General features: G+C 36.4%; 1 protein-coding gene across 2 annotated transcripts; it reads right to left on the reverse strand.

Annotated features, from left to right (window-relative positions):
• Nucleotides 1-26,274, reverse strand: LOC117409146 (G protein-activated inward rectifier potassium channel 1-like). Of its 2 annotated transcripts, none has more exons than XM_034014781.3 (3): nucleotides 24,884-26,267; nucleotides 22,947-23,163; nucleotides 1-1,924 (listed from the first exon to the last, which is right to left on the reverse strand). In XM_034014781.3, exons 1-3 carry the CDS (start codon nucleotides 25,553-25,555, stop codon nucleotides 1,341-1,343), a joined length of 1,473 nt encoding a protein of 490 aa, XP_033870672.1. In that variant the 5' UTR covers nucleotides 25,556-26,267; the 3' UTR covers nucleotides 1-1,340. The 2 variants fall into 2 exon arrangements, with proteins under 2 accessions (XP_033870672.1, XP_058888317.1); XM_059032334.1 differs by lacking the exon at nucleotides 1-1,924 and adding an exon at nucleotides 9,108-9,207 and having other exon boundaries at nucleotides 24,884-26,274.

Consider the following 26,274-nt stretch of genomic DNA (forward strand, 5'->3'; position numbering starts at 1 on the left):
ATTCTCTCTCTCTCTCTCTCTCTCTCTCTCTCTCTCTCTCTCTCTCTCTCTCTCTCTCTCTCTCTCTCTCTCTCTCTCTCTCTCTCTCTCTCTCTCTCTCTCTCTATATCCTATAACTTGTATGTATCCACGTATAACTTGGCTATTATATCATTTACCCCATATCAAATGACCAGTTTATTTTTTGTCAGTCAATACAGTGTTTTGTGTCAGCAGAGATTTCTTGACCGTGTCCGCATGTTTGCACCGCTATAGTAACACTAACGTACATTTTGATCTGCAATTTAAAGTACACCAAATATAAATCACCTGGGGTGTTCTTTGGTTTAACATCCTGAATCTGGTTATAGTAAAGTATTTAATATTTATATTGACTGACAAAATAAAATGTAAAATTATCTGTAATTCGTTAAGATTTTCATCATAGTGCAAATACAGTAACCTCATGTTTGGCCACAACAGATTTATCTTACATCAATTTATCTAAAAAGCATTTACAAAATATAATTGTCTGCATATCGTTATTGCTACCTTTTTTTTGTAGTAAAGTTTGAAATGTTTAAAATGTTTAATCTTGTACTAGGGATGTTAGCTTCTGATGTCTATCAACTTTTGGGATTAAATATATTATTTAATATCTCATACTATACTATATAGTGCCAATCCTCTGTGGGTTTTTTTTTTGTTTGTTTGTTTTTTTTACATGAAATCATCCAGTTTAAAAAAAAGTTGGGTATTGAGATACAATTTTGGCCCAGCCTTAACAAATGCCAGCTCTGCCACAAGATAAACTATCATTAAACCAGAAGAACAAATATTAAACAACAAAAAACAAAATTGTTAATAAACTGTCAAGAAAACAGGTAATATAAGTTTAGGCTAAATATTTGGCTATCTCCCTTCTTCTCTATTTCCATAACCAAAACATGCATTTAAAAATATTATTTCTAAAACACAATTTTACATACAATTAAATAATTAAAAGTAAATCATAACTTACCCTCTTCTGCATCTGTTATTAACATACATCTCCTTTGTTTTGGAAGAAGTTTAGACCAGAATTTGGCTCTTAAATTTATTTTTTTAATGTTATTTTTTGCAAGATAAAAAGTATATGCAGTATTCCATGCGCTGTGATACTTACATGCCAGTTTATGCTAATAATAAAACTACCTTAAAAAAAGTCTCTTTTAAAGCATTTATACTTACAGCCAAGAATGTAATGCTAAATTCATTTCCCCTAGCAAATAATAAATATATATCATCTGTTCTCAAATTTCAGAAACTTGTCCTTTTTATTAAAAAGTAACATAGTGCCAAGAGAAAACAAGGTATTCTAGTTATGTAAATCGGTCTGAATTCATTTTTCTCAGTTTTGGGGGTAGATGCCCCTCCATTCTCCCACCACCAGCAAGTCTTTGCAGTTTAGGGGGCAAGTCCGCTACTGATTGGCTCATAAGGTCAGAGCTCATCTTTGTGGTCTTTAATACAAGTTTTTCCTCTGAGTTCCCAGGGACAGAGCTGATACGCTGAAGCTTCATGGACAAATCCCCAAAGCTGTAGACTTTTTCAGAGGTTGTGGAGCTCATCCTTAGCAACTTTCTGGGCAGGTCACCCCTTCCTGTCATCTTCTGCAGTTTGGATGGTAGCTTGGTACTTGTGTCCTCGAGGGTGTCCAAGCAGTCAACAGAATTATTCTTTTCCCTACTGCTGCTCAGGGAAGGTGCCATCAATGGAGAGGAAATTAGAAGCATTTCCTCCTGTTCTTTCACGCTGTACGCAGGTGTTGGAACTTCAAATGTTGCATGGAACTGGGAGTAGTCAACCTTAAAGAATCCTTCTTCCAGGGAAATAACTGGGTAAAAACGATGGCCCCAAAGAACCTCATCCTCAGTGTAGGAAGTCCGTGCCTGACAAGTCATGCCTGAAAAACATTTATTGAAGAAAAATCATATCAACAATGAAAATTCTTTTGTATGTCAAACTGAAAAAAAACAGTGATTTGTTGCCCTTGTCTCTTGTGAAATTAGTTCACGCAGTCTAGTCCCTCGTGTACCAGAATGTTAAAAAAACTACTCTAAATTAACATCAATTAGGTACAAATGCTTTACTGAAGGGGTTACGTACTGCGATTTTTAATGTTAATTATTGCAATTTTGCAAACATAAGAATCTGCCTGCCAAATCTTTTGTGAAGCAACAATACATGTTCCAGAAACAGACATGCATGCATCAGTTTGAACCCGCCCATTGAAATACTGATGTAATATTGGGCTAATACATTACAACAAACACAACAGAAAAGGAATTATCATTAGTCAACCAAAGTGACCTCATTCTGAAAAACCTTCTTTATAAAATATATAGCAGAAGCCATTCAAATGTATTCTTGTTGTCTTGTAGCTTTCTTGGGACATTCAGCTGCTTTTCCCTCCCCCAAAATGTATTTCTTAAATTGCTTTATGTCAGTTACAGAACTGTAAACCAGGAACTACAGTATATGGAACCTAGCACTTTAATGAACAGGTTGCATCTTTTTTTTGGCCAAGAAATAATAATAATTACGTGCAGTTCACAAGGAGGTTAGGCCTATTTAATTTCACTAAATCGGGGAAAGCATAAGTGTTTATTTCATTGAAGAGCTATACATGACCATGCAAGTCATCTTGGTCTTGTAATATTCAATGCTTTATTTTTTAAGTGGATGGGAAACGGTAACACTATTTGCAAGCTATAAATTGTAAAACAAACCAAATATAGAAATACACTTTTTTTATTGACATAAATGAACTGCTAGCTGGGTTTAACTCGATACAAGAACAACATTCAGAACTGCCGACCTGCAAACAAGGGGACGTGTCGCTCGCATTCCTCATGTCAGCGTGGTTATTTTCTCCTGCTGGAGGTTCAAAACAGTTCGGAATCAGGCCTCAAACCACTTACTCTTCCTCCCCACAATTTCTTTCATTGCAGCTCCAGCTGTCCTTATTGTAATAGACTACTCGAAACATCAGAGAAATGCATAATGATCGCTTTCACAATCTGAAGACATGTATGTCTCAGCTGTTCCTGGCATGTGTTTCCCTAGTGACGTCACGCCAACTTCATGCATCTCCGGTGCGTTGTCGGTATTTTCTGGAATTATTGATAGTTTTACGTCTCTCAGTGCTCTAAAATTGATCATGGAGATTTAATTTCTTGCTCATTGTGAAAATAAACCAAGTAACACCCCAAAGCCAAAAAATGATTTTCTATGTGAGATAGGGACTTTAATAGCAACTTAGTTTAACAGGTTCTTCAATTCAGCCATGCAATTTAATTTAACTAAAGATTCACTATTAATGCTACTTAAGTAAACATCTTTGTTTTATTACTGAAGTTCTCTGTGTTCTCTGCTATATGCCTCTTTTAATCATGCTCTTAATTTGTGTGATTTAGCAGCTACTTGTATCTGTTCTGTTTATTTTCATCCTGTCTTTGGTGTCAGTATAACAGCTGTTTTCTTTTTGGTTTTTTTTCCAGTGTGTGGAATTGGATCATGCAATTCATCGTTTATTGTCGAGGGACATACGTTGTGTCCGGCATATCAGAATGTACGGCATAATGTGTCTGTATTAGCGTGGGACTATTTAAGTGTTTACTAAAATCAATAATTTAATAAGGGCAGCCTTTAAAGGCATTAAAACTGAGCACAGGGAGCAATGTAAATCTGGTTGTGAATCCAGCGTAATGGTAAAGGGAATTTATTTTGTATAGCATTTACTATTATTTTTAACTGCAGTTCATTAATTTTGGAATCTTGAAAAAATAAAAAATACACTTCTGCTTTGAAGTTTTGTGTCAATGTTCTATAGTTTTCATAATGCTGTATTTTATCCTCTTTAAATACACTTCACTCTCATTATACTAACAGAGCAGGAAGCCTTGAAAAATGTGTGTTAGAACAAGATGTGTTGAAGGAGGTTGGCATACTGCTTATTGCATTTGTGAATCAATGAAGTGGTCTTATATTAGACAGTGACCTGAACTGGCTTGCCTTGAACAAATGTGGAAAGTGTTTGCCCTCTAACAAGCATGTAAAATCCATGCCATTAAGATCACTCAAAAAGTAGAGTTTGAAATATATTTGTATTAAAAAATACACTTAAAATAGGCAATAAATGTTCCAGCTCAGCATCCATCCACACATACACTTCTCTGTATTTAGGCCTGGATGAAGGGAGTTACAAATAGATGGTCGGGGTTATTCTTTCCTAAACATCTAAAATATTAATAATTTGGTGAAAGGAGTCTACATTTCTGTAACGTGGTCTATTATATAATTTCCCTAGAAAGAACTGATTTCATGTGTATGTATCAAAAGATGTAGTTTACAATGTTAAATATGTAAATGTATTCTTCTGAGGATCCCAATACCCTAATCCATATCTCTGTGTAACAATCCAGTCATCAAATTGACTTTGCTAACTACTAGAAAGGCTTGAGATTAAGATAATCAAATGACTTCAAATGAATACATTAAGAAGAGCACTTACACTTCTATCTAATCTTAGTACTGTGCAATACAGCAAAACCATTTCAAACAACGCAGAGTTTGATTTACTTATTCTTTTGTTATTTTTGACTGACATCCTTTTGCTTTGTTGTCAACACCTCTGCATTTCTTACTGAACATATGCATTATAAGATAATGTATTAATTTAATAAATTCAACCTGAAATTCAAATTGTAGATTGGATGAAAAAAAATGCATTTAAGGTTGGTTTACTTCGCTATCCAATTATGTTATCTGTTTCTTAGGATTCAATTTTGCCACAATTGCTGTTAACAGTAGTGTTTCCTATAAGTATATACAAGATTTCTAGTTTTCTCCTTTGGTTATATTTATCTTTTTTGTATGTGTTCCATATGTAATGGCTACTGTAAATCAGTAGTGAATGGATTTCAGCAACACCTGGATTTTTGTACTGTTCGCATTTTATCCCTTGCACGACACAATGCCTATGATACAGAAACACACTGCTTGTCTCTTTTTTTGCATCGTACATATATTGAGCACAGAGATGTTTTAGCACAAGGAAAAACAAATGCCAGTAGCCATACAGTTGTATCCACAATTACACTGCTCCACTAAGCTTTTATTTCAATTGATCCTTGATTACTAGACTCATTTAAAAATAATTGAACATTGTCTGCTTGTATACACTAGAGCCAGCCCACTACTGAGGCACGCTCATAATACCATAACATTGTTTTCTACTTGCAGACCAGCGTCAGTGCAAAGGCAACTGGACTCTGAGGTGCTAGGATTGAATAATAAGCATCTTAATTAACAGGGACTACTTGTACTATATGAGCCTTTCTTTACTAATTGCATTGATCTGATTATATTCTGTGCATTACACACCACTTCCTGTGTAACACATAACGCTGATGAACATGCACCAGATTCTGAAACAGGCTTAATATTCATAAGCGCCAAAGTACATTGCAGCTAATTGTACATTGGAGCCAACACATTTTTTTTAAAGATACTGAAACTCTGATATTACTGCTTAAGGAATAACAAATGATTTTACAATGAATCCTAAGTAAATGTCACTATTTGTTTTGCATGCAAGGGATCCAGCTATGACAATTTCAAAACTATCAACAGTGAGTTTTGAGACTTACATTGGTGTGGAGGTGAGTTGTACTAGTTAAGGGATTAATCTATTTGGAATGTTTTGTTATAACAACTAACTGTACAAAAATAAGACAGGTGTTCCTATGACAACCAGATCTACCAATGTGTGCCCTGAAGCTCTAACATCAAGGTGTTTTGAGTTATCAAGCCATATAGTAACATACTTTAGATACACAATAGCTCATTTGGTTCCCAAATTATGAAGCAAACAAAGCAGCCATTAGAATAGCCACAGGCCCATTTCAAAGGACATGCATACAATTAAGATGCACATAATTTAAATAGTGAGGTATACGCAATTACAGTGAGGTTTTTGGCTCATAGCTTTCCTTGTTTACAGACACACATTTGTCTGTAGATCACTTGCTTGGCAGATATGCTTGTTCATGCAATATATCCCATTAAAAAACTTGACTTACACAACCCGATATTCAACCACATAGTCATGACTGAGCTTGCATTGTTTTCACTTGTAACCAAATTAAATGTTGTTTTCTTCCTCCCTTTACTGTATATATTAATTCTTTCAATTTATTTTATATAATCTGTGAAAATAATAGTAACTGTATTTGTTCTATACCATGTTTTTTTCATTGTTAGTGTGATAGTGGCTGTTTATTATACAGACATATACATAAGAATATAAGAACATAATAAAGTTTACAAACGAGAGGAGGCCCCATTTGGCCCATCTTGCTTGTTGGTTGTTAGTAGCTTATTGATCCCAGAATCTCATCAAGCAGCTTCTTGAAGGATCCCAGGGTGTCAGCTTCAACAACATTACTGGGGAGTTGGTTCCAGATTCCCATGATTCTATGTGTAAAAAAAGTGCCTCTTTATCTAATCTCCACTTGTGACCCCTGGTCCTTGTTTCTTTTTTCAGGTCAAAGAAGTCACTTGGGTCGACATTGTCAATACCTTTTAGAATTTTGAATGCTTGAATCAGATCGCTGCATAGTCTTCTTTGTTCAAGACTGAATAGATTCAATTCTTTTAGCCTTTTAAACCCGGAATAATTCTGGTCGCTCTTCTTTGCACTCTTTCTACAGCAGCAATATCCTTTTTGTAGCGAGGTGACCAGAACTGAACACAGTATTCTAGATGAGGTCTTACTAATGCATTGTAAAGTTTTAACATTACTTCCCTTGATTTAAATTCAACACTTTTCAATATCAGAGCATCTTGTTGGCCTTTTTTTATAGCTGCCCCATATTGTCTAGATGAGTCAACATAAACTCCTAGGTTTTTTTCAGATTCCTTCTTCAATTTCAGTATCTCCCATATGGTATTTATAATGCACATTTTTATTGCCTGTGTGCAGTACCTTACATTTTTTTCTATTAAATGTCATTTGCCATGTGTCTGCCCAGTTCTGAATGCTGTCTCGATCATTTTGGATGACCTTTGCTGCTACATTAGTGTTTGCCACTCCTCCTACTTTTGTGTCATCTGCAAATTTAACAAGTTTGCTTTCTATACCAGAATCTAAGTCATTAATGTAGATTAGGAACAGCAGAGGACCTAATACTGATCCCTGTGGTACACCACTGGTTACCTCGCTCCATTTTGAGGTTTCTCCTCCAATCAGTACTTTCTGTTTTATACATGTTAACCACTCCCTAATCCATGTGCATGCATTTCCTTGAATCCCTACTGCGTTCAGTTTGAGAATTAATCTTTTATGTGGGACTTTGTCAAAAGCTTTCTGGAAATCTAAATAAACCATGTCATATGCTTTGCATTTATCCATTGTTGATGTTGCATCAAGCAGGTTAGTTAGACACGATCTCCCTTTCCTAAAACCATGCTGACTGTCTCCCAGGATACTGTTACCATATAGGTAATTTTCCATTTTGGATCTTATTATAGTTTCCGTAAGTTTACATATAATAGAAGTCAGGCTTATTGGTCTGTAGTTACCTGGTTCGGTTTTGTTTCCCTTTTTGTGGATCGGTATTACATTTGCAATTCTCCAGTCTGTCAGTACAACCTGTGTCAAGAGACTGTTGCATGATCTTGGTTAGCAGTTTATAAATAACTTCTTTCATTTCTTTGAGTTCTATTGGGAGGATCTCATCCGGCCCAGGGGATTTGTTTATTTTAAGAGCACATAGTCCCTTTAAGACTTCTGCCTCTGTTATGCTAAAGTTATTTAAAACTGGATAGGAACAGGTTGACATGTTGGGCATGTTGTCCATATCCTCCTTTGTAAAAACTTGTGAAAAGTAGTCATTTATTATATTTGCTATTTTTTTCTCTTCATCTGTGATTTTGCCATTTTCATCTCTTAGACATTTAACCTCCTCTTTGAATGTTCTCTTGTTATAATATTGGAAAAACATTTTGGAATTGGTTTTAGCCCCCTTAGTAATGTTCATTTCTATCTCTCTCTTGGCCTTTCTAACTTCCTTTTTGACTTGTGTTTGCAGCTCCAAGTACTCTTTCTGTGTGCTTTGTTTTTGGTCACTTTTAAATGCTCTGTAAAGTACCTTTTTTCACTGAATTTTTGTTTTTAATTGATCTATTAAACCATTTTGGCCATTTTGTTTTAGATTTAGATTTGTCTACTTTTGGGATGTAATTGTTTTGCACCTCTAGTACTACATTTTTAAAAAACTGCCATCCTTTTTCTGTTGATGTTTTCTCTATTTTACTCCAATCTACTTCTGTTAGTCTCTGTTTCATACCTTCATAGTTTGCCTTTCTAAAATTATAAACCTTAGCTTTAGTCTTTACTTTTTGGGTTTGAAAAAGCACTTCAAATGAGACCATGTTGTGGTCTGAGTTTGCCAATGGTTCTCTGACTTCTGTTTTAGTTATTCTGTCTTCGTTATTTGAAAAGACTGAATCAAGGCATGCCTCCCCTCTAGTCGGTGCCTTGACAAATTGCGTTAGGAAGCAGTCATTTGTCATTTCCACCATTTCAATTTCGTCTGTCGTACTCCCCACCAGGTTTCCCATTTTATATGGGGGAAGTTGAACTCCCCCATTAGTATGGCTTCTCCTATGCTACACACATTTCTAATGTCATTGTATAACAGATTATTTTGTTCGGCTTCTGAATTTGGCGGTCTATAGCATGCCCCTATTATTATGCCCTTTGAATTTTTGTCCATTATTCTGACCCATATTGATTCGGCGTTGTTTTTTTCGTCCAGATTTAACACCTGGGCTTCAAGACTATTTTTTATGTATAGCGCTACCCCTCCGCCTCTTCTGTCCTGCCTGTATTTCCTGTATACCCACTAATATTATATTTGTCTCCATCACTCTCGGATAGGTTTATGTAACACCTATCCCATCGTAGTTACTTGTTAGTGCAGTAGCTTCAAGTTCTAACATTTTGTTTCTGATACTTCTAGCATTTAGATAAATCCATTTAATGGCTGTCTTACCTGAGTTGTTGCCCTTGTTTTGACGTAGTTTCCCTTCTGTTTCTTTGTTGATTTCTCCCCCCATGTCAAACACAGATAGAATGTAATATAAGTTGGAGGAAAATCCCTTTAGTTTATCCCAGGGTATCTAAGTGAACATAATTTATTTTAGAAAAGTGCTCTTGTTGAAACAATAACTACTAAAGGTAGAACTTTTTTATGTTTTAAGCTCTTCAAACCTCAAAAATGTTTTGTTAAGATGAAAATGTTGTCATGTTCTGGCAATGGTCTGGAAATAAACACTCTACTGTCTCAAATAAGTTTTTTTTATAGCACTTTAAAGACATCTGTCGCAAAAATGCTTGGCTGTAAAGGGGTTAAAGAACTGTAGAAGTCATACTGTCTTCTGCCACTATCTTATGGCCCCAGATGCTTTTAAATGACAGAAAAGAAAAACAAAATCTAATTATATAAACTGATAAAGTTATTATCTTGACTAATCAAATTCTACAAATGTTCATCAATAAAAAGTAATGCTATCAGGATTGATGTTAATTCCACAATTCCAATATAAACTGCCCTTTGTCTGATGATTTATTTTATTAAGTGTGGCACATATCTGGCACTGCTGTATGAATATGTATTCAATTCTGTATACCCATCAACAGGTCATAAGATTATTAGACTATTAATAGTGCTTGGAGCAAAAGTATAGTACCCATCAACATCAAAATGTTGCAGTACGTCATTTAAGATCTCCAGTATATTTTAGTATAGAAAAGTATTCTTAGTTGCCAGCAGCAAAGCATTTGAGACTGTATTCATTAAATGTTTCTACTATTGTGCCAATCTTCAAACTAACTCTACCAAATTGAGTGTTAGACGAATATCTACTAGCTGTTAAGTTAAAACCGCCAACATAATTTCAGTTTCAAATAAAAGCATCCAAATGTGAAAGGCATCAGAAACCAGTGATTAAAGAATTCTGAAACCATCCATAAATGTGTGTACACTAACATTGGTCAGAGTTTTAAGCTTCCTTGCTACATAGTATGTCACTATATACTGTATCCCTTTACTCAGCTTGTGAAGGTGTATTGTAGTGGTGCAGTCAAAACAGCCAGTTGCACAGTGAATGAGGCAAAAAGAGGAAACCACTACCATCAACAGCATGTTTAGCTCTTACTTAGACATGAAGAAATGAGTTGGTCAAATAAAAGAAAAGCTGGACCTAGAGATAACCCTATCTAACCAGCAAGACCAAATATCTGTCAAGGAAATACTTTCAGGAATTTCTTTAACGAGTTGTCTATATTCAAGACTCTTTCTGATGATTGGATCATTTAAAGACACATTATAACTAACTAGCATGCCACCAAGTCAGGAAAACAGCCTTGGTAAGACACAGTTATATGAATGAATCCTACTGGATATCCAAAAAGCATTACTAGATCTTGCCACTGCCCCCAGTGTCATACATTATATTTTGGTTAAAATCAACTGGGGTCAAAAATTGGAGGGTGGCTATGACAAATGCATATACAGTGATATATGATGCAGCAGTCATTATCTCCTAGATAATTAGCCATGGTTTAAATTAACAATATTTCAAATGGTATCACTAATCCCCAAAACTAGTTCATATTTTTTGATTTCTGGGATTCTGATTCCAATGATAAATAGTAATGCTGAAAAAAATCCATCTGGCTGGCACCCAGAGATTACAACAGATTACCTGATTTGGTGAATGCTACAAACAGTTGTATGTTTATCCTGTTGCTACCAATTCTCAAGAGGTGAGCTCTCCAACCCCCATCTTGTGGATGTCGTCTAAATGTACCCCTCCTGGTAAAGTAAAGAAAGTGCCAAAACTCGGGTGTCTAATTAACAGAAACCAAAATTATTTTGAAAAATTATTAAGGATGTGTGCAGAAATTACATTGGATCTCTTGTAATCCACACCTATCACTGGCTTTCAATTTGCTCATGGTGTAAAAATGAAAAAGCTTTAAAACAACCACTCTGGTCAAAATGAGACCCCGGTGAAATAAAAATTAAAAAGTGACTAATCAGAAGCACTAGTGTATGGAGTATAGTCAAACGGTTTCTGACAGTGCCATGTTCACAAGGCATTTACGCTAGGCCTAAGTTTGAACCATTTTTTTGCACCAAGTAAAAACAAACTGCAAACTACTAATGCTACAGAACAAACAAGAATCAGCTATGCTGCATGTACAGTAAGAGCTCTTTGATTAAAGTTGCCAAGTTATTTAGTTGAAGCTTTGTAACGGCAGCGTTTTTTTTAGGAAACAGTATGTGTACACTACACTTAGGACTGGGTTTGTGAACATGTCCCATGGTCTTCAAGCTCCAGTCAGCCTTTAAACATTGAATCAATGCTTTTATTGGCCAAAACAACCCAGACTTGCATCTCCCACCACAAATCAACTTTGAGTATGTACGTGTATGTGTAGGTCAGGAGGAAAACTGATATATTCAATGCAATTGTTATATCCTCAGTGAAGTAGTTACATATATAAAGTTATCTTTGTTTACATTATAGTATAATTTATTAGATCTCTGTTTACAGCTCATTACATTATATCGACAGGTATTTTTCTGCAGATAATTATAATGTAGTCAGATTTTCCATACCTATTGATCTTTGAAAACAATTAAAACAAAAACAATTAAATATGAACATCACGAGCATGTGCATTCTGTTAAATTTGAGTATTTTTAAAACTCTACGCAACACATAACATATACGCTTTGTTTCACATACAGTACTTGTATGGAAAAAATGCCTGCTTTTACTGGAAAAGGATGTTCTTTCGTAATAATACTGTGCCATTGTGCTGTAAGTCATTAAACCTTAACAGCAGTGTGGAGTAGTGGTTAGGGCTCTGGACTCTTGACCAGAGAGTTATAGGTTCAATCCCAGGTGAAGGACACTGCTGCTGTACCCTTGAGCAAGGTACTTTACCTAGATTGCTCCAGTAAAAACCGTATAAATGGGTAATTGTATGTAAAAATAATGTGATATCTTGTAACAATTGTATGTTGTCCTGGATAAGGCTGTCTGCTAATAAATAATAATAATAACATCCAATATTTCGATTAATTTTCCAAATATGACAGGATCTGTGAGATCAAGCATGACTATTCCTGATCAGCGAAACATTTGCTTTAATTCAGTCACAAAACTCAGCTGGTGTTGATTTGTTGTAATAGGAGTGTTCTGTGTACTGTGTGCAAACATTACAGGATTGGATTTATATTCCCTGCAATTCAGCTGTCGAGAGATAAAATGCTATTTTCTGTGATTGTTTTCTCCTTATAAAATATATGATTATGGCCCGCACAAATATCACTGATTTTACCATCTATAATAATAACTGTACAGCTCAACACAAATGCATTTAATTCAAATGAAGCAATTTATTTCTCTCAGATGCCTTAAATCAACAGTTTATCAATATGGATAATGGCCACTTCTATAAATGTATAAATATAGTGGTTTCAGGCTAATACAGCCTGTAGTTCATAAAATGTATAATTAGTTGCTGTCCCAGAATATAGTAACCAAGCAGCATCTGCAAATGCAATTCCAGCATGTCGGCTTTCTAACCTGTTTCACTAGCAATGTCAAGCAATTGTAACCGAATACGAATCACAAGATGTACATGATGTACAGTAATTTAATTCATTGCAAATTCATCTGTACATCTATTCTGCCAAGCGGGTTAGAAACAGAAAGAAAGAGTACATTTTCACACAGGGTACGTATACATTCAAATAAAGGTCTAAAACAGAAGGCAGACAAAGAGGCAACTGTGATTTAAGTGGTGACTTCAGATGAGACTCTTTTGTATCTATCTGAACTCGATTAATCAATTTACAAAACACTGTAATAGTGTAATGCTAACTTGTGCAATACTATATAACAATAACGATAATAACAATATACCTAATACATTATTTGTTCATGTTTACATGTTGCAAATTCCAGTTCAAATACTTTGCCTAAACCATTATTCAGTAATAAAGCCAATATTATAAAACTTGCAAGGTTTTCAGGCAGGAAATTTATAGTATCATTAATGCAATTAACGGCAAAGGTATTTAAACCTACTTTGCAAACTCAGTCTTGCCGTGCTTTCGAATTACCACCACCTCACTCTCAGCCTTGTCTGGAGGTGGGAAGTATACGATGCTCCTCTGCCTAATATTTTTTTGTTCACTGGGATGATAGATATATTATTTTATTCTTTGTTTTTTAGCAGGCAGCAGGTAATCTGTTAGATTTTGTATTATAATAAAGGTGGTTATTTAACGCAAGCTTGTCCTGACTGAAATTGCCTTGATCACAGTAGCAAATCCTATTTATGTATTTTCATAAACTCAAACACCTTATGAAGAGAGCCCAGTCTCTGGCAGTATTAATTTGCTTACTCGAGTCATATTAAGCTTGATAGACATTCACCTTAAGAGATATATATTTTTTTTTAAATAATTTAGTCGTTGCCAATTATTTTTTATTATTTTCTCCCCAATTTAAAATGGCCAATTATTTTTAGGCTCAGCTCACCGGTACCACCCCTGCGCTAACTCGGGAGGGCGAAGACGAACACACGCTGTCCTCCGAAGCGTGTGCCGCCAGCCGACCACTTTTTTTCACACTGCGGACTCACCATGCAGCCACCCAAGAGCTATAGCATCAGAGGACAACGCAGCTCTCGGGCAGTTTACAGGCAAGCCCGCAGGCGCCCGGCCAGACTACAGGGGTCGCTGTTGCGCGGTGAGCCGAGGACACCCTGGCCAACCTAACCCTCCCTCCCCCAGGGCGGCACGCGGCCAATTGAGTGCCGCCCCCTGGAAGCTCCCGTCCTCGGTCGGCAAAGGAATAGCCTGGACTCGAACTCACGACGTCCAGACTATATGGGAACATCCTGCACTCCACGTGGAGCGCCTTCACTGGATGCGCCACTCGGGAGCCCCTCACCTCAAGAGATTTAACACAAAATATGGTAAATTAGAACCAGAGTTGGGTTGTTTGAGAAGGAAAGAGACGTCTCACCATGCCATAAAAGCAGCTATTACAGATATATCTACAGAGATAATCTGTTTCTATGGTGACCATCATCAAGTATTAAACATAAAATCCTACTGTAATGGTTTTAATGCCTTAGTTATGCAGCATTATTCTCTCAAGGCTGAAACTAGCACAGTTTTACCTTGTGTATCAGTCACTCAGAAAAAGTTGTTTAGCATCCTCGTTGGGCTAAATATGGCAATTAAAGTTGGTGTAAACTGTAAGGCCTTAACTGTTAAGTTCCATTAGAACATATGTGAAATATTCTTATATGCAGTGATGAGAACAAAACAAATCTGATGACAGATTAACAAAGTTGTGAGTAGGAGAAAAGGCCATAACTGAACCCCATACAATACTTGTGGGATTTGATTGAATATGGTTTATGGAAATGTAAAAAAAAAAAAAAAAACGTATTGCTGTTAATAGTGGAACAATGTTTTGAAACAGAAACCTGTATAGCTATCTTGTGATTTCCAGCACATTACCACCTGGCATGTGTGAAAGCAAGAAGCGAAAACAGTTTATATAAGCAGGAATGATTTTTTGCAACAGATTTTCATTTGCCCTTGATTTAAAATTGATTTTTAGTGACTTTGTTCAGCCACAGCCTGTTTTCACAATAATGATGTGCTTGTGCCAATGTCCCTGATACAACACAAATAAGAATGAAAACTTATATATATAATTACCAGTGGATAGTCGTCTTTAACAGCTACTGTAATAACACAGACCGGATGTACTGTGAATACTATGTTTTAACAGCCACTGCAGCTGGCAGTCAACCAGAATTTGCAGATGTTGTTGCTGCCTTTGTGGTAAATTCCATTTGCCTCTGCACTGGCCAGATATCTCATGGGGTCATAACAACAAGTATTCATTTTTTCAACAAAGCAGAATCTAAATTGGGCAGCAAAAAAACAACACTAAAAAGCAGTGGAACTTAATCCCCCAATTTTTACTTTTATCCAACCACCCTGTGCCCTTTCTTCTGAGCGCCTGCATTTCTCTTATCCTTCTTTCTAGCTTCTATGCTAATCCTGTCCTACTTTTAAGGGTCATCTTATTTTTTTCAGTGCTATACTCTGGATTTAAGTCCCAGAAGTCACATTCCAGAGAACTATGCCATGCTTGCTAATGTCACACCACTTTCCTATATTTTATGTTAAACTATAAAGCAACTAAGGAGAAAGGTTAGATTGTTCAGACTCTTGGATGAAGAAAACCAACAAACATCTAAAATAGGAAAAAAGCAAAACGACCACCAAACAAAAACGAATGAAGAACTAGCAACTTGAAACAGAATCTCTCCAAAAAGCAAATGAAGGTAGATGTAAAATATTTTAGAGAAATGTTGAGATGTTTTTTAATGTTAGAAGAGAAACATGAAATTGAATTGATAGTTTTGGTAAGTGTGAGAGAAAATGACAGGCCTAACAAAGCTTAACAAGAGAGACATATGCTGATTGATTTCATGGTTACCAGCCGACGGTTTTCACAGGGGAACAAAGTGACAGACACCTTCAACAGTACAAGGCACCAGTACACTGACCCAGAGATCATTAGCTTTAATCACAGCCTCCTGTATTCATCTGATGGCTGACTTCCCAGCTAAACTGATATTAACCCTCTGAACTACCAGATGTAGAGGGCTCTTGCTGAATCCATAGCAAAACTCCTCTTAAATCTTAACTATAAATGTTATCATCCTTCATTTACATGTCTTCAATGATAGCAGCTTTCAAGGTTTTTTTTTTTAAAGCTGTACTCCTTCATACACCAGGCCGGAAGGGTATATACATCACAATTTAGGGAAGCAAGCTGCAATGGTTGCTACAGTGAAAGTGTGGCACTAATCAAAGTCAGAGCCCTGATGGGCAGTAACAAATTATAATTATTTTCCCAACAAAACTTAATTCACAGCCAGGATTCAAACCTGCGCTGTATGACTCACCCTGCAGTTGTGCTTTTAACAGGTGAGCTTCACTTTCCGCAATTTGCAAGGGTAAAAAACCTAAACACATATTTATCCCAAAAATGTTGTTGCTGAGGCAAAAGCTTTGAAAACGAGCATGATATTAGAAACCTTGTGCTGTTTTCACCTTGAATTACTGCCAAGAGATTCAGAGAAAAATAATATAATGTGTTATTTATAGTTTAGCACTAAAAATGCTAAATCAGCCACAAGCCATAGCTAGAACCAGGATGAGTAAAATCTTCCCAGTTTTATTTTTTATACAGCATTCAATTTCAGCATAACAAAATCAGACGTAAAACGCAAACCAATCCCATTTAGTTTACTAAAACTGTAAGAACACTAAAAAGACAACATCAAGTTGATATATAGATCTGGCAGATAAGAGTTGAAGATCAAGTAATCGAAACGTTCTGCCTCTTTCATTCTATTCGCCTTTTCCAATCCAAGCACATGCAACTGACATGTCAATTTCAACGTTTCTTTTTATGATGACCCCATATGACCACTTGACATCGCGACCTCATTACCAATCTTACACAATACAGTTCCAATTTTACGAAAAGTTTCTATACAAAGAGATATGCTAACAGCACAAAATAAATACTTGTGCGGGGCTGAGCCAGTGGTAATCCGCTAAATTACATGGGATAGGCTAACTCACACTCGGGATGACAATATAGTGGGGTGATGTTAAGCCTAGGCTAATTCTCAATACGGGGTGACAGTTAGCCTAGGCTAAGATTCACCAGTGTGAGAATTAGCCTAGGCTAAGATTCAGTGGGGTGAGAATTAGCCTAGGACAAGATTCACAGGGGTTTTGGTTAGACAGGGTGAGGATTAGACTGTGACACCGGCTGCAGTTTACAGTACAGGCAGCATACGCAACAAGCTGGGCCAGGGAATGCTTAAACTTGCTTGCTACAGGTGTCTGGGAGCCATCTACATCAATTACTCGCCACTGAGTTAGAGGAACCTGAAACTATAGAGGGTTGCCTTTGCAACCACTGCACATTTTTCTTTTGTCTTTTCTTTTGTTTTCATTTTCATAGCAGACCCTGTACCTTTTTACGGTGTCTGCTTCGCTTGTGTTGGAGGGATAGTCACAAATGCATGTACACAGCTAATTTGCGCAGGCATTGTGATGGATCTGCCTGCCGCATTGCCTGTATCCAGCGTTGTGTTTTGATAGTATTTCGTCACAGCACTGCCATTTCAAAACAAACAGCTTCCCGTTTGCAGCTGGCTTACCTGTAAAGTAGCTGCATGCTCTTTGGTTTGTACAGTTTGTACTGTTCTTGGCTCCACATCCTCTTCATCATAATCGCTGAGTGATAAGTCAACATCGCTGTCGCTGGTACCGAAATCCTCCGAACCAACTTCACTCCCGTTGCTCATTATAGAAAGACCACGTACGTTGCAATGTTTAACTTTTGATAAAAACTATATAAATTATAACTAAACAAGTAAAACTAATAATAAATAAAAAATAATAATTTAAAACACTATATATATATATATATATATACTTGTAAAAGCTGAATGGCTTCCTGCAATATATCTCAGCCTTCTAAACGCCCACAGCTACAGACTAGAATTGCTACATGACACGCAATTGGATAAAAATGTCACCTGACCCTCCCCCAACTTTCATTTCACATTCCACAGTACTAGCACTGCTTTAGAGAATGAAACCTGAAACGCTAGACTGAGAAACCGATCATAGAATAGAATGGAAACGTGACGTACGCACGTACGGCATGGTACTGTAAGTGGGTTTTCGTGCGTACGTACGTCACGGAGTTGAAGTTGATGTGGTTAATGTCAATAAATATACACTCTAGAAGTCTGTGTGTGTGTGTGTGTGTGTGTGTATATATATATATATATATATATATATATATATATATATATATATATATATATGCAGTACTGTGCAAAGGTTTTAGGCAGGTGTGAAAAAATGCTGTAAAGTAAGAATGCTTTCAAAAATAGACATGTTAATAGATTATATTTATCAATTAACTAAATGCAAAGTGAGTGAACAGAAGAAAAATCTACATCATATTTGGTGTGACCACCCTTTGCCTTCAAAAAAGCATCAATTCTTCTAGGTACACTTGCACACAGTATTTGTAGGAACTCGGCAGGTACAGTATCAACATTTTGGTATGTCCAGGTCTTTCTTTTGGCATTAAACTCCATCAATATTCATCGAGTTCAATTAGCTTTTTTCTGTGATTTCAATCTTGTTTTGCTGCCTCTTAGCGTTACTACAAATGCAGTACTAAACATAAAGTATATGAGTGTGATTACAATGCTGATGGTGTAGCCCTCTTTAGATCAAGTCTTGGCTTAGACCACTTGTATTGTCGTATAAAAAGACACAGTGTAATTATTTTTTTTTCAGTTTAGGTTTACCATATTAAGCACTGCACCTTTTAATTTCCAAGGTATTTATAAAACCATATACATACATATCTTTGGTTTAAATGATTTGAGTGTATACATTTCAAGTAAAAGCAATTTACAAATGATTAACTTACAACAAAACTGCAATGTGTGATTCGTGCAGTACTAACACTGTACCTTGTGACCTATATTTTGCAGTCCATGGTGCTGCAGTTTACGATACCTGTTTATTGTGTACTGTATGTGTTAAGATGGCGTAGTACTGAGCTCTGTTAAAAAAAAAAAAAAAAACAGGTCCCAGGATGCCATGGTCTGTTTGGGCTTTTAGGCAGAAAGTGGGATGTTGGATTGACTAGTCAGTTAGTAAGTTTGGTGTTCGTTACTGAGGTTACTTACATTTATATACGTGAAATGTTTTGTTCACACAGCATACAACATATTGGTCCATATTTATTCTGTTAATATTTCCCCAAAAGTATTATTCCCATTTAAAAATGTTAATTGAATTGGACCCTAAGTGCCAGCAATTACTGAAAAAATATAGAATACAAAAAACCATTTATCATAAAATAAATGAAAAGGGGATTTTGTGCCGGACAATGCTATCTCAGCTTGTTAACAGTACATATTAATATTGCCCTTAAACTCTCAACTTGCAAAGTGATTCCATTTGAGTTCAAAGACAACATTCTGCCTTTTCTTCACTTGAAACCAATTTCTAAGGATGTATGCTCCCCAGCGACTGATAAAACGATAAAAAGTAACATTTAATTAGCTTTACGAGTGAGGTACAATTCACTGCGATTGAGCTCTGAACTGAAGAAGGTTCCATTTCTGATTAGCCATTCTCTGCTGTACATAATATATTTCTTCACCTTATCAGTAACTTGCAGATAATACAAGTCGCTTAAATCTATACACCCTTTCATAGCTGCAAAGATATTTCTACTATAGAACCCAAGCCATCTTGCAGTTAGGATTTTTGATGCAATTTCCAGATTGTAGAATCACATGAACAGGACACAAAGGTGCTTCAGTGTTACATCAATCATTATACCACAAGCCATGCGATAATTCTCAGGACGCAATGAAGATACAGAACATAACCTATATTTCTGTATGAAATTGCACAATTGAAGAATACTGAATGATCTAAATTACAGAATGTTTGTGTAGCATTTATCAATTAAACAATAGGTCTTTTATCCTATAATCTCCCTAGTTTATTCCAATGCAAGGTCATATAATCATGGTTACCATCACGGTATGCTTACAATAATTAATTTACTTATATCTATTACCATGTCTATTTCAAATATACTTTTTTGTTTGTTTTTTTGTTTAATCATTCAGTATCATATGCGCACCATCCCTGGCTATAAATAGGACAAGCAAGTCAATATTGCAGAGGGCTTTCATAAATAGTGTAAGAGATTAGCTCATTATTGTAAAATTGTCACAAGTAAATTTGACAACCAGAAACTTCTAGAAAAAAATCAGAGGAACAGCACAGCTGATTATTTAATAAAAGGATCAAATTAAAAAGTTTAAATTAAATGAAATCTGTATATGATTATGTCCTTATCGTACAGTTACAGGAGGGAAAATAATGTAGCACTGTTACATGAAACCCAGGCTTGTAATGAAAAGTAGAGTACACATTTACATTCATGCAAATGAAGCATATTCAGCCCTTAGATCTTGAGAATCATAAGCAAAAAAAAAAAAAAAAACCTTCATGTGAATACTGCTGTGTGTAAATTATTCAGTCATTATATAACATGCTGCAGTATAAATAGACAACCATTGAAATATTTAAAGGCCTTCCTTTCAGAATCGCATTAAAAAATAGTGAGTAAATAAGGTAATAAGCTGTTACCATTAATTATTTTAAATGTAGTTTCTTATGATGTGCAGTTTCATGCTTTCTGTCGCTAAAAGAAATCAATGTTTTATATGGCATATAAAAACACTGATATAATTTTATTTTAGTAATAGCTTGTACAATCCAAATTAGCCAGATTGTTTATAATAGAAGCCCTTTACCAGGCATTGCTGTATGGCTCTATACAACACCATTCCATATGAAAAAATTTACATGCAAGTCATGGTTTCAAAAGTGTTTCATATCAATACCTCCGTCATGAAAATGTGTTTTGATGACGTTTGAGGTTGCTACGATTTGTTGCAGATGAGACACCACTCTTTTCAGTGAAAGCAAACTCTTTCTCCCAGTCTGGTTTAAAACTTCATACTTTCGTTTATTACTCGTGGAGGGTTTGCTCAATGCCACCGTGTGGCGGAGTGTCCCGTCCCTATATATATTTGTGCACTGTTTTATTATTATTTGTATTATTGTTTGCGGCGCGGATAAAAGCGCCGCGTATTTGTTATTGTTTTTGTGTTTTTAAAAACCTCGTGAGGATGCGTGACTGATCAGCTTGTGATTTATTTAGCTAGCTGACAGTCACGCATCCTTATTAAACTCGTGCAGACGGTGACCATCTCCCGAGTTAATTCATTAATTAATTGTTGCTAATCGGGAAATGGTCACTGTATATAAACCTGCAGCTCTCTACCCTTGGGGAGAGTGAGCAAGAACAGCGCTAGTAAAATATAAACAATTGCTATATTATAAGTATACTTGTTTCCGTTATTGTTTATTTGTTTGGCCAACTCGCCTTTTTGTTTAGTGTGTTTTGTGTTTGTTTAAACCTTTTGATTATTTATTATTTAATAAATACGGTGAGCACTGTAGCGCTCAGTTTCACCACCGCCATTGTTTGGTTTCTGTTTCTGGTCCGTGACGTCACCATACACACGCCACTCAATGACAGCTCGGTCACGCACCGTCTCCGCGAAACGAACGAGCGCTTAATTCAAAATTATGAAATTTACTTTCAACTGCACATTCGGCTTCGAATTACGCATGCGACAGCGAGCGGAGTCGAAAGTCAACAAGTGACGAAATATCCTTGAGTGAACATGCAGGCTCAAAGAAACAGGGGAGACGACGAGATAGAATAATTAACACAAATAATAAATGTTGTGTTTATTTTTACTTTCTCTAATCTCGTTTTTGTTTATTATTCTTTCTTCAGTTCATTCGGGCTGCAAAGCGCGCGTCACCCAGCATTTCACCAGGAGCGCCACTTGAACTGCAAAAGAGCCGCGGTTTGACCACCGGCTCTAGGGCTGCGACTAAGTGTACATTTTGACCTTCAAAGGTTTGGAACACATTACCGAAGGAAGGTTCAAACCTTCGATGGTACTCATTTGCATAATGTACTGGTGACGTCACCATAGCTACTTGTTTATATTTGATTGATCCTATTATTTTTATGGGTAATCCATATAAATGGAATACAACATTCCCATGTAGTTTAAAAATATGTTATATAGAACAGTAATCATGTTTTTTATAATTTAAATAAAAATACACGTTGTTTATTTACACGTAATTGAAGATGTTTGCGATACATACAGTAAGCTTGCATTGCACAACTGCAGCGGACTTAGGCAAGACAAAGCTTTATTTAACAGTCACCGTTCCAAGCAGGTTATCTGTAACATTTTACTACTTGTAAAAATATTAATACTACTAATAATAATATGAACTTACTCTTGTCAAGTGACCCCAGAGATTGGTTATACCGCCATGATATGAGTCACTTGCACAGTTTGCATTCAACTTTTTTTTTGGTCGTCTGGGCATTTAACAAAAAAAAATCCAGAACAGCAGAGGGGTTTCGAGACATTTCTTTCTATACAACGCTTTGCTGTCGAGATGGAGAATGAAGAAATGAAAGGTCTGCTTCTGGATAACACGAGCTGGAGGTGGGAGGTGGGAGGTGGGAGGTGGGAGGTGGGAGGGGGGACGGTGCTCAGTTTTCGAAATTAAAATTCTTAGTGCTATCGTATATTTTGTATGTTTCAAACATATTCTACCATAGCACTTCTCTTAAACTGTCTTGTATACTAGATATTCAGTACATATTTTACTGATGCACTACAACCGCTACAGGTACCGCCCCAGTGCTTACTAATACCCTACTCCATACACAGCGGCGGCACCACATATTGTTGTCACGTATAACGATTTGGTAGCAGATTTTAATACAACATTTTTTGTTTACATAATATGCATTATACAAATCAAAAGATCGAATTTTGCATGAGTGACATTTAATGTGTGATTTATAGTATTCACACATTGTCAAACAATTGTTAACAGGAAAAAAAAACAGTGCGCCAATAGCATCTGACGAACCTTCAAAGGTTTAAAACAATCTTCGAATCCCTGGCTAGCGACCGAACCTTCAAACCTTCGAACCTTCGAACACAGCCCTAACCACTTCTGATATATATAGTCAGTATATTTAATATGGAGAATATGATTACTTACCAGTGGTTTCCACAATGCCCTCCAAGATTACAACAATTTCAAACTGCTCGGTCTGCATGGATCTCTGGGAGAGTTCATAGAAGGGGCTCTTGGTGTCGATCACATGACATATTGTAAGGGGGGATACGAGAAACAGCTGATCAGCCCCGGTGCTAAAGCCCACATCCAACTCCAACTGATCGAGGGGGAGAAACTCACCCTCAGGCGTCTGCCGTGACTAAGCAAGCGTGCAGAGAAAGGAGAAATATCAGCATAGCCACAGCAATTCTTCAAGACACCATGACAGCTATTCACATTTTGTCATCATTTCCTGCCATCAATCATGTGAGATACACACAGAAAAATAAACTTAACGAATCGTAACACTGAACTATTACAGGGTACATAAAATACATACTTTTAAAATCTATGTGAATAACTCAACAAGCCATTCCATTTGGTAGTTTATAGCTTCTTTTGTTACCTGGAAAAGTGCCAACATTTTTAAATGACTCTTGGGAGGTATTGGAAAATATGTTTACAGTTAGAAAGTGTAAACCATTGTCATAAATTACTGTAAAACATTGACTCTTCATGCCCTAGATAAAACACTGCCACTTTTCTCACCTGCTGTTAACATGCCTGTTTAATACTGATTATTAATTCAGGGTGTCCTCAATTTTAATGAGGATTACAATACTAGCAGTGCTCCTTAAAATGCAATACTGTACTGCTCTGTTCATGTCTCCTTTAAGGTTGAAAACTGTAAACAGCCATCAAGATTGTAAACAGTGTGTTACAGTTTGCTCTGACATTATACATAGGTGTCAGAATGTGATACATACTTCAAAAGTGAATAGCCTAAGAATGGTGGCAAATCAGACAACACAAAAAACAACCAACATTGGTTTGCTTAATATTGTAAACCAAATGTAATTAATGTACTGTGGGTTATGTTTAGACTTAGAATAAGGTTAGTCGGGCTAAAAAATCCCCCATCCAAATGTTCCACCAACAGGTATTGGGGCAGATGAATGCCAGACACTCTTGACAATCATCGCTTATTTTGGGGGGTAAAATGAAGAGCAAATGCCCTCCCTAGTCCTTTTGTATAGAAGTAGGCCATTAGTAGTAAGTGAATGATTATCTGGGCTACCACAGTACTTGTGGACGAATTGCTCATTAAAATGAAGATGGAATGATTTTGTATTCAGGAATACCAAGTTATTTAGTGAGCACGGGGGTGTCATTCTGCATTCCTAAACACAAATGGATGGCATTTGGGGGTTACTGTATCACTGTGCTTTAGATCTTTTTCATATATTTGAAGAGTGGGCAATTATCAACTGAGGGGGTTACAAAATATTGCATAAAAGGAGATCTGGTCTTGTCTGTGGACTTTAAATAAAACATGCGATGCATATCATTAGCCTACATTTAAAGGAAAGAAAGAAAGAAAGAAAGAAAGAAAGAAAGAAAGAAAGAAAGAAAGAAAGAAAGAAAGAATCTGATGATCTGAGTTTTAAATAGTACAGTAATAAAAATACCAGATTAAACTATCTAGACAGTGTTGTACTCAAAACAAGGTTGATTAACTATTGATTCATATAAAAATTGAAACTTACATTCAAACACTGCTAGTGTTACAGTAGATGACACATATACATATCAATGCAAGCGCGTGTATCAGATTTCTGAGAACTGAAGAAAGAAAAACGTATCAAGCTTAAACAACAAGGTGGACAGGCAGGTGTGCGTGTGACATCTTAAAAAAAAGAGCTCTGTAAACCCAGATTAAAACATACATGGTATGCAGTAGTTTTTAAACAATGTTATGTTTGTTTTTACAGTAAATGTTTGAGAATATACTTTAGACGCACAAAATACGTTTTAGAAAAAATAAACATTCTTAAACATTTGACTTGCAGTGAGTTGCAGTGAAATAAAAATACACTTACTTTAAGCAATTTGCAGCGGATTTGAGCTGAGACCATGTGGCTGTTGCGGAGGTTGCCCACCCTGAACATGAGAGTCAGTTTGCCATCTCTCATAGAAATAACCGCATGTTCACTAAACATCAAGGTCTCTGCTCGCTTCTTGGGTTGAGACATCTTTATAAACATACAGCCGATCAAAAAAGCATCTACTATGGATCCAAGGATAGACTGAAAGAGAAATAAAATGATCCCCTCTGGACATTTGTCAGTGATATACCTGAAGCCGTAGCCTATTGTGGCTTCTGTCTCAATAAAGAATAAGAAAGCTGAAGGAAAGTTGTAGACATTGGCAACACACGGCGTATACTTATCATCGTGGGCTTTATAGAGATCGCCTCGAATGTAGGCTATGACCCACCACATTGATGCCATGAAAAGCCACGCTACAGTGTAAGTCAAAACAAAAATAAATAAATTCCAGCGCCATTTCAGATCTACCAGGGTGGTAAATAAATCCGAAAGATATCTGCTTGTTTCACTCCCCAGGTTACCATGCTGGACATTGCATCGTCCGTTCTTGTCCACAAACCGTTGCCTTTTCCTCTTGGGTGCTGGTTGAGTAAATCCGGAGCCACTAGATGAAGTGGTTACTACTTGGTAATCGTCACCAAATTTCTTTCGAAGTGCAGACATAATATGATGAGAACAGCCAGAATAACGAGCCTTTGAATACAATCAGAAGTGTTGTTTTCCGTGCCTTAATTAAATACCTGATTCAGTTGCTGTTCGGCTTTACCAACGTGTTAAAACAATAAGCATGACGCAGTTTTTTTTTTAAATTAATTTTCTTTTTGTAAATAATTTATTAAAGTAAAGTAGCTTAAATAACTTATGTATTAAATTGTTGAGATAGTTCCCCTTCAGACTGATGGATTCATTCAACAACAACAAAAAAATCTGCAGCGCCTATGCATAAACCAACACCGCAGCTTCCAGCTGGTGATTACTGTTGATCAATCCCGATTTTTGTGCAGGTTGGTTTGGAGTTATATGTGACCTGCGTCTTGACAGAGTTCACATCTGACATTAAAACTTCTAAATGTAAAGAGTGATTCATTAAGCAAGTGGCTTTCTTGAAAACAGATCCGGTGACTTTAACGTCAGAATAGATGGTTTCATACTTCTGCTAATACTAGCTCAAATTGTATACGCTGGTGATGCATGTATCCGTCTCAACCCCTGTACTACTGCAGAGATATACATGTATTTGCTATGCAGGATGGAGTTGTGTAAGAGACCTGAGGTCTGTTCTTGGTGTGAGTTGCCGCGTTCGATGCTGTCAGGGTCTGACGCTCATCTTTGAGATCGACTCGTAGCTTTGCTTTTCAGGTGAGTGAAATGAAAAGCTATAG

The sequence above is a fragment of the Acipenser ruthenus genome, chromosome 10 (genome assembly GCF_902713425.1).
Source record: "Acipenser ruthenus chromosome 10, fAciRut3.2 maternal haplotype, whole genome shotgun sequence".
Classification (NCBI taxonomy): domain Eukaryota; kingdom Metazoa; phylum Chordata; class Actinopteri; order Acipenseriformes; family Acipenseridae; genus Acipenser; species Acipenser ruthenus.